At 43.2% G+C, this 17,264-nt stretch overlaps 1 protein-coding gene across 2 annotated transcripts in view; it reads right to left on the reverse strand.

The window, feature by feature from the left end:
* LOC126922376 (uncharacterized) overlaps positions 1-8,270 on the reverse strand; it is a 185,676-nt gene extending 177,406 nt beyond the window's left edge. For both annotated transcript variants that reach the window (XM_050734921.1, XM_050734920.1), the window contains exons 1-2: positions 7,714-8,270; positions 1,093-1,360 (exon numbers count right to left, since the gene is read on the reverse strand). In XM_050734921.1, coding sequence (XP_050590878.1) covers positions 1,093-1,141 — 49 coding nt within the window. In that variant the 5' untranslated portion in view covers positions 1,142-1,360; positions 7,714-8,270. The remainder of the gene's footprint in view (positions 1-1,092; positions 1,361-7,713) is intronic.
* Positions 8,271-17,264: the final 8,994 nt, after the last annotated feature.

Below are 17,264 nucleotides of genomic sequence, written 5' to 3' on the forward strand. Positions count from 1 at the left end.
AAATTCAAAGACTCAAAAATCCAAAGAATGCAAGCGCTCGTTTTTAATAAGATACGCGAGTATTAAAACGATTAATCACCCGCGAGGAAATAATGCAAAGCAACCTGTAACACGAATGCAAATGAGAGGAAATCAAATAGAAACAATGATGATCGGACAATTTACAACGTTTACACGCGCAGCTATCGACGAATCGCTAATTAAATCAGTGCGATAACCTAACAGAAACGAGCTGTCGTTACGGATCGATTTAATTGGTCTTTGGTCAGCGGTATGTATTATTCCACGTTGGCAGACCGGTACGTCGAGCCACGTCAAAACGTTGAAAATGAGAAAACCTCGCAGCGGGGCACCTGCTACCGAGCTTTCCATACTTCCGACCGTGACTTTTTTCTCGGTCCACGCGCTCCAGCGGATTGGAAGCCGGTCGCTTCAGCGGACGCCCAGCATGGGGTGGCTTCGTGCGAGCACCACGACAGTGAAATTGCGCGATTACTCGTTTTCTTGGTGTTTCAACGTCGGGACTCGTCGGAATACCGATATATTAAGTCATAAATTCGCGACTAAGGCCTCGCCGGGATTAAGGACTGTACTTCGTGCTTGCGAAGTATACCCCTTTTTGCGAAGACAAATTTGGTACCGGCCTGCGTGCAAAAAATTTATTAATAACACTGATCCGTAGGAGAGAAATTTCGTTCCTTTTTTAGTTTACGTTTCATTTAGGTTCGCGAAGTTTCTCCAGGGTTTTCGAAGACAAATTTTACGTCGCTTCGCGTACAACAATTTATTAATAACGTAGGGGAACGTCGTACCTTTTTAGGCTGCGTTTCGTGGAAGTTGGCGAAACTCCTTTATTTTTGGATTGTTATATGAATGCGAAGATTTATTAATGATATTAAGCGTTAGGGTCGTTGATGGCTCAGGCGGAATTGGATCCTTGAATTTCTTCGTTAAGGATTTTTATTTTCATTGAGAAATTCTTGCGACACTTGATTTATCGATGATTGTACGGTGTAGGGGGCGTTAATAAGGGTCCAGAATTTTGTCAACTGGCAAATTGATAGCTCTTCTTATTAAAGCACTTTTTCTTACCTCCATATTCTTCTGGAATGAAGTGGAAGCCCCAGTCGAGGCTAAACATTTTAGCAGATCTTTACAACAGTATTTTAGTAACATTAATTTATCGAAGGTGTATTTTAAAGTTACGACCACAAGAACACTGATATATCTTCACAAGAATTATTAAACCGTGTTTTTCACTGAAGAAAAAATTTAACTCGCTTTGGTTAATTTTAATTAACACTTTTCACAAATCTGTGTCAGTTTGCTGAATGTTCCAGAGCACAGCTACACGATTTTCCTGAAATCAACCATCTTCGCTGAAACTCACGACATCCTCAAACTTTGCTACCAAAATCAAATTTCTCCTACAAAATACGAACACGCGTATCATATGCCAATCAACGACACTGCACAAAGTACAGTATCAAATCATACGCACTATGGGTCTTTCAATAAATCATCCAGAAACCTTTCAATAATCATTCAATCACCTAATCGTCTCCTTGCGAAACGAAAAATCTTGCTATAAATAGCAGCCGCTCTTAGCAACATGTAAACTCAATATACGCTAGTTACAGCACGGATTACCATTTTGCAGTACAACGAAACAACCTTGAAAGACGAAGGCGCGGTCAAACAGGCTCGACAAAAAGACTCAAAGAGCTTTAGGAAAAAACGCGGACGCGGATTTCCCTTTTGCGCGTAGAACCCGATGCTTTCAGCATCTGCGGCGTTTCCTATGGCTGCGTTCCTTTATCACGATGGTTTTGCCACTTTGCCGCTAGAAAGGAACGCGCACTTACCCGCGGATCATAAAACACGTCGTAACCGTACTATTTCGCGCGATCCTGGTCGATAGTCCGCTTTTGCAGACTGGCGGCCTGTGCTCGCCTCGCAGACGAGGCGTGCCGATCCTTCCCCGCATGCAGAACGAGGCTACTGTTTTTCGCGTTAGCGCAACACGCCGTAATGCCACCTCCTATCCGCTGGATTAGATGTTTTCTGGAATCGTGCGGTTTGCTAGAATGATCCGCGACCAGCTCGAATCGATCGCTAGCGATGGGAGTAAGTGCGCGTCAAGTAGCTTCGAATTCGATTGGAAAATTTTTGACCAACGAAATGATACTTTCAAGAGGATTGGAATTTTTCGTGAATATTTTCGAAGGAACGTGAGCTGAGGAGTTGCAGGCGCGTATAGTAGAATCTTAAGATAATAAATTGACGAACAGCAAAGTGCTACGACAGACTGACCGAAGCGAGACGAGACGAAATAACGTTACAGTAGATTAAACTAAATTAAATGAAATATAAATAAAATAATATAGTAGATTATCGATAGATCGGCGAGCTAGGAAAACGAACGACACCTGCGTAGATCGCAGCTATGCTTGGTGAACTCGCATCGAACTTGCTCCCATCACTATCCGCAGGCAATTCGATTGGGAATTGCTCGGTATTTTAAGTCGGGGCGACTCTTTCGCGGTAAACGGTGGCAGCCGTTTTCCTGCGCTAAACGCGCGGAACGTGTTTGCGAAACGGAACCAGTCGATGGAACGAAATTGGAGATATTCGAGGGCGATTTTGTGGAAGTGCTGCTAGGTATCGATAATGTTCCATAGCGATGGGTGATTTGTTTTATGAGCGCGGATCCAAGGTATATGGAAGATTATTTGACGTGGTTTCAGATGATTTGATATTTCTTGCGGTTTCAACGAATAAAGAAATAAATTGGAATGTTGCCGTGATTAATTGACTTAATTCCACTACAGTCGAATGATACAACAATGGACGATAAAACGCTTCGATCGATTTCATTAAAGTAATAAAATGGAAGCGAAAAGATACGACGAAATGTTCGTAGCTCTCGACTACAATTGTTTATTTTATCTGGGATATATTTTTATCTTCATCCTAACTAACAGCAATGAAACCAGGTAACTCGTTCCATAAAATCGAAATACTAGGAAGCTTTAGAAAGTAGAAAGCGCGTTTCGAGCGTTCCTCGATGTATTCTGCTCATAAAAAATGTCCTGTTCGCCCAGCATTCCGACTTCACCGGGCGAACTGGCCGAAGCGTGAAACAAACTGTTCGCGCATTTCTCTATACCGCTTGACCATGAAGAAATAAATCGCACCACCGCTGCGCCGATCATTCTTTATCCTTTAAACTATGACTCATGAGCCTATACAGTTACTATAGGCGTAACGTAACAATCTACAGCGTGAAAAACTAAGGAATTCCGAAAGAAAGAAGTCATGCAAAATAACGTTGCCACCGAGACAACCTTCCTTTCTGTCGACAAGTATGAGACAGAGAGAGAGAGAGGGAAAAAATACGTGAACTTTGCCGTTTTTGTAGATTGTGCAACAACGAGTCGTAGAATTCTAGGGTAAATCAATTCGCGTCGAAGCGTGACTCAAGTGCTATAATTGCGGTAATTGGAATCGAAGAAAAAGAGGTTGATGTTCCAAGTCTACGGATACCAGTCCTGGTTCTGGTTGTTTCAAGTTTTTATCCTGTTTCTTACGTCGATCAGACTGTTAGAAATTTTAGACTCTTTTTTCGATTCCCGATTAAAGTACAGTTGAATCAAGACATCGAATGGGTAGCACACCATAAACGCAAGGGTGACGTGCTCGAGTTATTAAAACTTCTAAAACTAATCTCTAAATTTCGCCATTCCTCGCCAACATCTAACTGCGGTTTTACAGTATTTAACCCGTTAACCGTATTTCGAAGATAAAGAGATAATTACTTCCTGAATTCTTCGTCACTTTATTACACTGCCGAAGGGTTAACACGAACCTCCAAACACCATTCGAGAATCCCATTAACAGTTTCCACGGAACGGTCTCATTATTTACAGGCATTGTTACTGGAAAACGAGGCTCGTTCGTTCGCTCGTTGGTCGAAGTAGCCCATAATCGTTCGCCAAATGAAACACGACCCTTGAACCCGTGGCGAGCCCGTTTTGCACCGGAGGTCGTGAATGAAGAGCGGACTCGTTAGTCGCGATAGTTGCGCGTGATGGATGGAGGATCCGAGGCTTCCTGGTGGACCAAAAGGAGCAGATCAGCGAGAAGAACGAGCACGTGGCGTGGGAGTTCGCGGGGATGGAGCGAAGGGAACGAAGGAGCACGCGTTGTGGGCGGACCTCGGAGAAGGTGGTGGAGGTTCAGGAGGCGGCGTTGGTAGGGGCCGGCGAAGATAAAACCAGAACCTACGAAGGTGAGGCGATTCCAACTTCCTCTCGATCGGAGCACACCGACTTTCTTCGTCACTCGCGTATTACGCGCAATTTTCGCCAACCATCGAGCTCGGTTCTGACAGATTGGCATTGAAAATAGCTCGAGAAAGTTGGTTCTGGAATTTTCATTTCATCTTTATACCTTGCTTTTCGAGAATTACGATTTAGGAACAAAATGGATCGTTCGGTAGAATCGTTCAGCCTCTGGGAAGTACCAACGATTATCATAGAATTATTTCCCAGCGACTGACCCATATTTTCCTTAACGCAGACGATAAAAATAACGCCACGTGTGACGAATCAGCTATTCGCACTAAAGTTCCGCAACCACGTAGCCTTGTACAAAATTGGTTTTCTTCTAAGCCATATTAGAATTGCCGAGTGGAGCTCGCCGTACTTTTCCAAGCTATTGAAGTTTGAAAAAATAACGTTAAAAAATCCGACAGATTAAATACGGGCTCTCCTTCCTTTACGCGCAATCCTTTCTTAAATGTCATCCTCGATGGCGTAAAATCAACTTCTCTATTGCTAACTCGACGTTCCTATACGATCTCCTCGACGATCTCAACATTCTGGAAAAGAACAGGCTCCAGGCAACGCAACGAGCCAATCCTCTAATCACTTTCTCCGACTGCCCTTTGGACGCCGGATTTGCATCGAGTTCGCGGCTGATTGCTCGTCATTAGCGACGCGTGGCCCGCGCCCACGTCGGGTCAACGTCGCCGAGCTGGAAGAGGAGGGCGATCCTTGCTAACGAACCGTGCACCGAGGTCGTTCGTGCGCCACGCGTAATCTACGATATACCTACGCACCTACGCGCTCACGAACACGCGTATAAACATAGTCTGTGCTCGTGATCAACGCGGCGATTCACTCCACGACCATCTCTCGTCTATTTGTTCCTCGATATACGTTGACTTTCCGTAGTTAGACAGATTTGCGATATTGACGACGAAATGGACGACGGAGACTTTAGAAGAAGAAGAAGAAAAAAAAAATAGAATTTTGTTATGGCTATGGTTGGATTGCCTCTTATTTTTATTGGCTAAGGTTTCTGTGTTTATGGAGGTAATTACTCGAGACTATATCGAGGAACTGGATGGGGGTACCGAAGCACCACGATCGTAATCTGAGAAGCCTATAAAATCTCGTTCTCCGTGTAAAAAGTTTACGAATTTAATAGAGTTGTCGAGACGAAAGAAATAAAATTAATTATGGAGATTTGGAATAGATAACGATAAATGTATGGAAATGACAATCGAAGCAGTGCCAGAATTTGGTGTTCCACTTGTCGTCCTACGGTTATTCGAATTAAGCAAGCTTCCTACGCATGGTCGTAACAAATATAGAGAATTGCGAAACAGTCGTCAACATTCCAAATACCGTGATGGAAGAAACGAACAAAATTTCCATTCCATTTATGTAAAAAGAGTCCTCGGTAATGTCGATAACGTCTAAGTGCAACACTGCTCGTAGAAATAGGAAACGAGCGGCAGCAGAACAACAGTAACAGAATAAATCAAGGGCCAAGGACGCAATTACTCTTTTTTAAGAATCTAACTTGCCCGGGAGCGAAGCATCCTTCGTGAAAGGAGACTTAATGGAAAGGGTTTGGGCCTCGGGTAAAAATCATCGGAATACCGATCGTAACACTCGGTTCGGCCGATTTTTCCTCCTGTTCGTCCCACTCGCGCTTTAAACCGTGTCGTTAATCACAGAGGTTGATGCGTTAGCGAAACAGGAAGAAGCAGGTAATTGCACGAAGAATCGAAGCGAAATTCTTTCTAGTGGCGAAACGAGAAGCAACCAGCCAACAGATTATCCAGCCACGACACAATAATGAAGCTCTTTCGATGTGCAACTAGCGTTTATCTAAGATCGGTTTATAAAGCCGGCAAAACGACCGACACGCTACTCGACAGATAACAGTATTAATCATACCCCTGAATGGACTGCTTGATTATCCATCAGTCTCGTTTTATTTACGATTACGCGATATCGCCGCTTGCGTCTGTAATTAAACATGTAATCCGCTCTCTAAGCGTCGATTACATTTACAACATCCGATACAGATTCATAGCGATACGTTCCGCGGTACCACGCGAAGATTATCGATAACGATAGAAAGTGAGAGTGCCATTGAGATAATGTCTCCGCGATTTAAAATTCAAACAGCGGAAACGTCCAAGTACGATGTCGATTATCTTGCGAATAATTTTCACGCGTACGCTAAAACTTCAATTTTTTTGATATAGAAAACTTTCAAAAGGAAGATTCTATTTCTTTCTTTCTACCAGAGTGAGAAGAAAAATTTGACTGTGACTTTTGGCAGGGATAAAATTAACTTGAATTCCTATTTCGCTACTTAGAGATTTCATTTCCTAAGCATGAGAAATCGATTTTGTTATTGATTAGAATCTTTCCAAGAATCCAAGTTTAAGCTTGGAAGAAGGAATTTTTGCACAAAGTTGAAAAGACACGTAACGCCGTTATCTGGAGATACGGCAATTTGTCTGGACAAAGGCTCGGAGAAGAAACGATTTTCTGGCCAGCAAAGTCGATTTCTTTCTTAATGGACGCGAGGGTTACGTACTGCCTCGCGATAAAGCGGCTTTACTGCCGATATCCGGAATAATTTATTGTCATTACATTCATCATGCTGACTGTAATGCGCGACACTCGCGTTCGAAGAGAAAGCACTGCATCTGGAGTAACGTTACTAGGTACTAACGCCGATTTACGAGCGACATTTGTCCATGCGTTTAACAGACGCCATCGACGAGCATCGGACGACAATTTCACCGGTAATTTATCCATCGAATTGAAAGCCAGACGCGTGAACATTTTCGTGACTTTTAACGGCGACGTTTTATAATGAAGCGACAAGTTTCGAATAACAAACCGCGACAAACTTTCGATACAAAAAAGGCTAGAAATCCGTGGAGTCTGGAATACAAGTCGCATCGCTTGTTTTTCTATCGTTAATCGTGAGAGATAAGGGGAAAAAGTAAGTTAGAAATTAGAAATATTTCGTCAGCTGATAGGAATTACGTAACACGTGCGTATCAACGGAATAGGGCGATAAAGAAACCAGCGCGATGAAAAAATTGTATTATGGATATTTGGATAGTTGATTTTTCGATTGTTAGTGATTTATCGACTGTTGGAGCTTGGTATTTCACAGTCGCGTATGCAAAATGTAATGCATTAAAAATTTACCTTTTTTTTCCAAAAGCTCTATCTCTTTCGAGTATCGAAAATTCAACGTATAAAAACGCGTATACTTATCGGTATATAATTTACTAGGAAAATGTCAAACTTGACATATTACAGGTTGCAAAACCGTAACACGCAAATATCCAAATTACGAACGACCTTTGAAAGTAGTTTATTGACTACGAACCAGTTGCGATAAAATGTCACCAAACCGCGAAGAAACACATCGAGACAATATTACGTGTTCCATTGCGCCAATCTACCTGTCAATCTACATAATCCCCACTCTTATCAAACACATTCCCATATTGCCTTTCCACGCGTTCCTCTATCCAGAAACAGCGGACGAGTAAAATCAATTCACCATCCGGCCGAGCTGAGGTCGCGTGACACAAAGAAGCAAGGCAGTCGGAGGCGCGTAGCCGAGCGGACGCGGTCACACGCCACGAACAACAGGCTCCATCAGCGTGGCCGGCCGTTGTAAAGATCGAATCAATGCGTCGTTACACCGTGTCACGAGGCTACGTTGCACGCCTCTGCATGCGTCTGCACCAGATGCACTTGCACACTCGCTAATCTACCGCTACCAAAACATAAACGATGCCAAACTTGCGCGTCGTTAAACTGCTATCCTCGCTAAACTGTGTCAAGGTCTGTAATCACATTCCACAACAACGAAATTTTTATTGCCACTTTGTTGCACTCCGTTCTTTTTTCGTTTTCTTTCTATATTTAAGTTGATATCGTTGGACACACCGATTAGAAACACCGATAAGAATTTTTTGGAAGAAACGCAAGACGACACCGCGGGTACACCGCGAGACCCGAAGCGGAGTCGAACACGAAGTAGAAGCGAGTTCTAGGTACGACTGGTAGGGGTCTGTACGGGGTCTCGAGAAGAGCTGGAAGGGGATAAGGTCGAAGGTCAGGGCTATGCCGTACGACCCGTGACCCATGACCCTCTCGATCCCTCCGACCCGGCCGACCCTGCCTCCCCTCTCCCAGGCTGTTCTTTCTTCCTCCGCGTCCGCATCTCTCCGCGGCTTCTTCTGTGCCGTTTCGACGCCGCCAGATGCGTCGCCATCTCTTCCTCCCTCTTCTTTTCTTTCTTTGCTGTATTACGGATGGCACGTTTCCGTGGGAATCATCTTTTGATCGAGGAATCTTTACTATATAGCGTATACATGCGGTAAAGTATACAACAGCTGTGCATAGTAGTTAAGATAGAGTAGTAAAAATAAATCTTTGCTGTATCTTTAGTACTCGCTATGAAAAGAGTATACGCTTTTAGGATCGTTATATAGTAACTATCAGGTGCGATGGAACTTGTGTTAAAAATAGACAATGCATTGAATTACGACTAACGAGAATATCGTTGAATCTGTTGATTGCGTTGCAAATAATCCAAACGTATAATGTAATTCTCAATGTGATAATACATGTACGTGTGTATATCAAGACTTCTTCCATTTTTACGCGTTCGTATCTCTTCCTCTTCGTTCTATTCGGCTGACAACTAAGTGATTGCGGATTTTGTCAATAACACCTGATGTCAAAATCCGCAATCGTTTAGATGCCGACCCAATAGATAGAAGAAAACGCAGAGAAGTTTCTATGCTCTCGAACTCTTTGATTTTATGAAACGTTCGTAGATGTAATTTCTACGTAGAGTGTTTCGTAAATTACGATTTACATTTTTGAAGAATTCAGGGAGTGCCTTTGAGAGATAGATGCATCGAGAGACGCGGTTATTCTTACGATTCAATCTCGTTGTAAAACATCCGCCTTGCTTCGACGAGGAAGCAGATGTCGTGTAATAATACGAATATGCGATGTTATAAAAATTAATAGCGTGTCTAAGTAACATATTTTTCTTCGGTAACTGTTACGTTAAAAGAGGAAATTACCATGTTTACGCTGGTCATGCCCGGTATCCCGTTTCCTGACACACTACCTTTCTAATTAAAAAGGTGATGTGATAATTTTTGTAATGAATTTTAATTCACGCAAGGAATGAATTCTGTGGTATTGTGCATGAATGTTACGTAAACCGCGATAGGAATCTATAGATGTAAAGGGCGGATGTGTATCTCTGGCGAAAGAGTTAAATATGGCAAGCTAAGTGAGGATACAGTCGAGTTTCTTCTTCTCTTCGTGACTGCATTTCTTTTTTCCAAGTGACCGCTCACCGTGAGATTCCTCGCTTCTGGAAAAATGGCGAAACGTGATCTCTGTTTCCTCTGTGAGAAGCCCGAGCTTTCTGCTTATTCTGCATTTTTCCCGCACGAGGATACGGAACACTGGATCACGAATCATACTTGCAGACGTACATATGATCGTAATGCTCTCTCGTCCGCTTATTTCACGATGAATAATTTCTATTAAAACTTTGCTCTTCGAAAGTTTTCGCGATACGATCGAACGCCAATCCCAGTATACTTTTTACGCAGTAACTTTCTTCCTACATTTTTTTTTTTTTTTTTTTTTTATTAGTATTTTCATCATTTTACGCGTAACGTGCAAAAAATTCTGTAATTCTATTTTATCGCGCCAATGATAGAAGAAAGTATAGACTACTACGTAATACGCGTCAAGTATCAGAGTATTAGAATACAATGGATTTCTACAATATTTCCTTCTTAAAATATTAAACTTTTATCGATTCAGCTGAAGTCTAAATGTGAATTAAAGTTCACAAAAGCCACCGCCATAATGATATTCGTTCTTAATAGATTCAAAATTTATAATGCAAAATGTATACCAAACTGTTTATACTATAAATCTTGAATAAAATGGAATCGCTGAAAAATTCAATTGAATCACATACGATGTTTCATTTGCAAAAACAACATTTCATATACACCGACCTAATACGATATATATCTAATACACAGAGAGTCCAAGAGTGAAACATACGACGTAAAAGAATCGTGGCGGAGGAACGCGATATTTTCGCAGCGATCGAGCCTCTGTATCCGCTGGTTTTAAGAGCGTTTCAGTGTCCAGCCGCGCGCATAAAAGCGAGCCACTTAATATGGATGTGTGCGGAAGACCCGCATCGGACCTCTGAACCATGACCCCTGCATCGGGACCATCAGCCAACCGGCTGCCTCGAACGCAACAAGAATTCCACGTTACGCGGACGAACGTGTCCAATTACTGTGCACGCACAACACACCGCATCCTCGTTTCCCCGACTGATTCTATTTCGTTTACGAACCAGCCGACTTACCAATCGATGAGTCAATCAGTTCCCGTTGCATCTCTCTAACGAACTCTGAAAACGAATAGATCGCAGCTTACGTAGTGCTTGTGTAGCTGCTGCATTTTCTTACTTTCTAGACAATTTTGTTCTATATCGAAGAATACAATGTTACGATCGTTGTTGACAGAATCGACACTTGACGACAATTTAGAACGATAGAAGGTTGAACGAGCGTTTAACAAATGGACTGCTTGTGTGATAATTTGGTCATGCAATGATAATAAGATGAAAGTAGCAATAAAACGGCCGAGTACATAGAATTTTTCATTACGCAAAAAATAATATTCCAGAAATAGAAACGTAACCATCTTTCGAAGGAAACCACGGAACCTAATAGCACGCGGTGTTTCGCAACTACGATATTACGATCGCCATTCGATCGAACTTATTCCAGATTATACGACTATCGTCGACTTGAACGTACTCGCCCTTCGAACCTAGTCCATATAACTCTTCAAGCAACTTCGTTCCACGCACTGAACAAACAGACAGGCAATTTCACGGAACCGATTCCATCGGCATCAACGCAATCGAAATCGGTTTACGATCGCGTCTTTATTGCCTCTCGCAGATCGAAATCGCACTTTCGTGCCGCACGTGTCGCGCAAAAGGTCGCATCTCGCGAGATGTCTTTACGTAACGTGGCTAATAATACATGTTCGACTGACTTTAGGAAGCCGTCAACAACGCGAAATGGGAACATCGAGCATCGTCAACAGATCCGTTGCGTTAAATCGACGCCGTACGTGCAAAAAGGCGGAAACACGTACAGGCTGGCTCATAAGTAGAGGGACACCCGCTGATCTTACACGAAACGTGGCAATTAATCTAGATTATCGGCGTAAGGATTAATCGACCAGAAGTTTATGTCCAGGCAAGGTAAAAAAACATATGAATTTATGACAACGTATCATAGAAAAAGTTGTGAGAATTAGCTGCAAGAGATAGAGCAGGATATCTCGCTTTCAACGCAAATTCATCAATTCTGTTTTCCGATCAGAACTAATATATCGTTATGCCATTCATCGTCCATTATTGTCATTTCCTTCGTAACAAAATTCTGTATGGTTCAATTTCGTACAACGAAATTCGTAGAAACGTAGAGTGACGTTGCTTGGTCCGAAGCTTTGATCACCTCGCATTTCAAGGCAAGCCAGTAGACGTCTTGTCATGGATCCGGTTACACTCTGAATAGATGTTTGTTTTTGCCGATTTCGTTGAAAAGCTTCTTCTATTCTGAATCTTAACGCTTCAACCTGTTGCAGTAGATGCTACGTACACAGCGGATTCGTTACATTTCATAAACGAAGACAGATGGAACATACGTTTACATGAACTTTTCTCGTTGTTTTTAGATGCACGATCCACGCGCAAAGTGGGCCACACGTGTTCCGTTACACCCTGTATATACAGAACAAAGGATGAACTAATTCCCAAGGCCGGACACCATCGAGCAGAAATAAATTCACGTATCGTCTCGGACTGTTGCAACTTTACCAGTTCTGAACGGGGGTGTACACGTGCACGTGCAGCGGCGGTATAGCACGAAAGAGCGTGCAATCTGGCCGCGTTTCGCCAAAGCTTTGGGACAAAGGTCATCGTGGCTCACGCATCGCGCGGCTGGGAAGCAGCGACGTGACCGATTCGATCGTCTCTACGAGCCTGTTCGAGCGGACTCGCGCGACTCTCTCGTCGCCAACGCGCAGATACCTCGCGTAGATTAAATTCTGAATAAGCCTCGATCGCGATGTGCAGTCTACACCGCCGTGGACGTGGACGAGGCCGTCGGACAATCGTCGGGGACGAATGGCTTAATCCTTGAGCATTTCTTTCGGCGAGATACGTTTATTTTGTTTGCCGGTAGAGAGGTTATTCCGGAGCGGAGATTCTGCGAATTTCGTTCGAGACCAGTCTGCCGCGTAGCTTCGACAAAAGATATAACTTGAATTTTTAATTCTGAAATCGTTCGACTTTCCGAGTTCGGTGCTTCAAACTCAACCAGGTTTAGGACTAACGATTCGATCGTAATCGCGATTTTAATAGTGATTTTGAGCGAATTGCGACGAAATCGCTCGCATAAGATTTACCAAAGGTCTAACTTTGACGATGTTACCGTAAGCCTCGTTGTACTTGCATTTTCTTGTTCTAGTGCGAGAAAGTAGTTCGAGTCCGTTCCTAGTCAGACGTCTTGCAATCTATCGAAAAGTAAAATTTCGTACCTTAACGTTTGTCTCTATCCACCTACCATTCTCGTTTCGTTAAAATAGTTAAATACTAATTATACTTCTCCTTCGAGTTGAGATGAAACGGAAGAGAAAAGAACTCCGTGTATATTCAACCCTTTAGCTAACTTTTAAACGAGGTCTTTCGTTTGACGCGTGGAATGTACAGTCCCCTCGAACGATTCATTTACCAACCACCTATAAGTACCATTATCAATTATTCGCGACGCAAATTTGCATCTCTGTATGCTCCAACTTAATTAATTTCCATGTACCGATAATTAATACGGTTCCATATGCGATATTAAAACTTAGCCTCCGACAGAAACCAATCAACCGATCAACATGGCCAAAGAGACCAGGAAAAAAGAGGGAACCAAATGAAAGAAGAGAAGACTACCACGCCTCCACCACCCTTTAATTATCGAAACGCGCAGGATCCGATCAAAATAAATGGATCACCGTGCAAATTCCTATAAATATCGAAACAGAACGGTTCGAGTCAGCCACCCTGTACTTCCATCGTTCGATTTAACACGCGAGATCTCACGCAGAGTTGTCGTTGTCGTAATTGTCGTTGATTTCTCAGCACGAGAGACGTGCCAGAAGAAACTGGCCAAATAAATCAAACATCCAAACCGAGTGAAGCAAACGATTAATAAAAACAAAAAGAAGAAGAAAGGAAGAACTAACGAAAAGAATTAAAGAGGGTAAAAGACCAAGAGGAAAACAAAATCGGATTTAGAGAAGTAGAATTTCGTCGAACGATCACGGCATATCGATATTTATCGCGACCAAGTCGGTATGTAAACGACCGAAAGGCGCAGTCTCTCTCGTTAATCATACACACGGTGGCTAGCACGTAGCCGTGGCCGGTCTACGAATTGATGATTCCTAATTAAGGGCCAGCGGCGCAATTAATGAGACGCGCGCTTTTAATTGCGGCGATCAATAAGAAGAACGGCGCAGAGCCCACGGGATCCCGGTTGCGCCCGATAAATGCTCTCGTGATACCGTGTACGTGTGTACGTGGCCACGCGGATCGATTTCATACGATCTTGGTCCCAAGTTCTCCTTCGCTCCCTTCCGCCGCCGGAATTTCGCAAATCGACTTCCGTCCACGCCGCTCGTTAATTACGCGCCCTCCACTTTTAATCCGAAGCACGGTGTGATCGCGGAATCAGATAAGGTGCCGATTTCGCCGGATTCAAAGAACACTTTCGGGGAATCATCGGCGATTCTTGGATCGATCCTTTAGGGTGTCGAAACTCGGGGTGATGAGTATAATTTTTTTTTTTTTTTTTTTTATGGAATATCACAGTTTCGGAGAGAAAATGATCATCGCCGTCGTGATTCGATTACCTTTTTCACGATGGTGATTGACGGTTTGAAAATAGAAGACAGATCTTACTGTTAATGCAGAGGAAAGAACATACGAACAGATGGAAAGAAGAGGGGCATAATACAGGAACGAAATATGGAAAATATACGAAATTGTTATTCATTAACTCGACAAATAATTATTCATCGTTCGAAGAACTTTCCCACCAGCCACATTTCCAATGCTTCGTCCTCTAATAAGGAGCCACCGAAATTGAATTATATTAAGTTTAATCCTTCGTTAAAAATTGACCGTACACGTCGTCGGTTAATCGTTGCACGCTCACGCTTTGCAAACGAATCGTCGACAGAAACAATTACAATTACTCACCGATGCGAGATTCTTAATTACGTAGCTTCTAAAATAACTAAAAACTCGATCTGGCTCGTAATTGAAATCCAGTTTCTTCGATTTATGTATTTTCGCAAAAATTCACGGTCGACATATGGCGTCGAAGCGAGGCGAATGATTATAACAAGGTGGCGAAAATAAACGACACGGTGGAGCGGACGCGTTCATTAAAACCAGCCTGAAACCACGCGGACGCGTAAATCAAACGACCACAGAAGCGTTCGTACATTGCCGTTGGAACTTCTCAATTTGACTTCCGCTCCAAGTGCTCGATAATTGCGGTTCCTTAAGAGGTGAGACGAAGACAACGCATCCGGCGCACACGTCTCGCGTTTTCTTAATTGGATCGCTATAGGCCGGATCCAACGAATATGCGCGATTAAACTTGGTGACTGGACGTGCCATGGATTGTCCCAGGGATACCAATTACTTCGATTTTTATCAGATTTTCAAACATTCTGAAACAACCACGCAGACAAGTTTTATGGATGTTAAGAAAATACCGATGGAAAAATCTTGGTTATTTCATTTAAGGCTAGAGGAATTTCAAACGTAATTATTCACAGAATCTGATAAATATTTCGAATTGATAGAATTTCACAGCCTGAGCAAAGAAAAAAGGAGTTTATACTATAAGCTATCGATTCCAGGCAAAAAGATTGTCATAGCCTGGATCTCTTCTCGCAAGAATATCTTTGGAAATGCGAACTAGCTGACCTGACGATAAAGCAGAAACTGAATCGTACTATGACAAAATTTAGATTAATATACATAGATTAATCCTTAGCTTCTATAATTTCAAGACAAGCAAAGAGTTCAATCCTAAAGAACAGACCTCGATTACCAGGATAAGACGAGGCACGTTCGATCGACACACACGTACGTACTGGAAAGTGTTCCTCCTGTTAAATATGACATCTGTAGTGCGAGGTTATCAACAACTAACAGGATCATAGAGTGTCCTATGCGAGTATGCGATAAAGAAAGGAAAAGACAACGTGAAAAACATTCTTAAGGATAGATCCAACTTGCCTCATTTTACACCAACTTCAAATTCCTCTTCGCTTTTTCTACCAATGCTGAGAAACTCGACCAACCGTTCAAGAATTTCAAAAAATTCTTCTGTATAAATATTTAACGCAGAAACCACGGCTGTTTCGCCGTTCTCAGACGTATTAGCCATTATTTCGCGCCAAGGAGAGCATCCTGGACGCGTGACATCGGTCATCGAGAAGCGAAGGGGGTGGATGCGTGCGATGCATCGGGAATTTCAAATCGTCGGCGGATCTAGACGCTAGAAAGGCGGGCAGGGTACCGTCTGGAACTCGGGAGCTGGACAGGTCGGCTTCTTTTTTGACGAGAAGGGGACCTGGACCGAATCGAGACGAATAAATTCCAGTCGTGACAAAAGGAGAACGCTCTTGTACGAGACCTAATAGCCTGCGCTGGCCACCGCAAACGGACACACACGCCGAATCTGTATTCCTCTCTCCTGGAAGCCCGATGGAACGAAATAACGACCAGACGTTTCTGCCTCGAAAGCCAACCTCTTCAATCTGCGTTGAAACGCGCGTTCGCTCGCGCAGATCCCGAGTACGGATTCCGTTTCCTATAATTTAGTGGACCATGCAAATAGTGCCATACAAATTTCACCGAATACCTTCCTTCGCTTTCTATTGTTTGCCTCTAGCCAACTTTCAAGCTCCACGGCAGAAACCAGCCCCGTGGATTCTGTCGTTGTGGTTTTCAAGTCTTCCGAATACGCTCGTTGGCTATCTCGAGCGACGAAAAACGACGGATTCTTTGTCAGAAGAAACGCAGCAAACAAAGAGCCAATCATCTTTTGCATCAAATTCGTATCGATAAATTTAAAAGAAACACTACAACTGCGGGAATACGTGCTACGACTATAACTTTTCAAAGGCAAAAGTAATTGCTTCTCTTAGAAACTTGTCCAAAATACTTCACAAACAACGATACCAATAAATATCGCGTCAAACGTATCTAAAACCTCGTTGAACCGAAAGTATCTGCGATCTTTCGCCAGCAAATGAAACGTAACCACCAAACAATCTCACGAGCTGCCCAGAATCTTTATCGAACTCAGAACACATTGTGCATGGAAGGCATAAGAGACAAGCTGCAGCCCGAAGAATCTTCGCTCGGTAGTTGCCAATAAATGGTCAGGACGCCAGGAAGCATTATTTCCAAGCCTGTCAGCATCTTCAATCAAGGCCAGATGGAAGTCCCGGCAGGGTGACTGGGATAGCTGGTCGGTCCCGGGCGCAGTCTCTCGTGCGGTGTCCTGCGGTCGATGTAAATGAAAAATGTAAATTGGTCCGATTGGCCTTACCGATCGCGGCCTTTCGGCCCGAGGGACCTCTGTCCGTGAGCGGAAAAAACATCTAAAACGCTTTACGCGGCTGGAGTGGCCAAGAGGAGGACACGGAGGAGCAGAAACCGGGCGGAGGCAAGAGAAAAAGAGGGAGATGCAGCCTTTCGCTAGACTGAAGAGACAA

This window comes from Bombus affinis, chromosome 12, assembly GCF_024516045.1.
Source record: "Bombus affinis isolate iyBomAffi1 chromosome 12, iyBomAffi1.2, whole genome shotgun sequence".
Classification (NCBI taxonomy): domain Eukaryota; kingdom Metazoa; phylum Arthropoda; class Insecta; order Hymenoptera; family Apidae; genus Bombus; species Bombus affinis.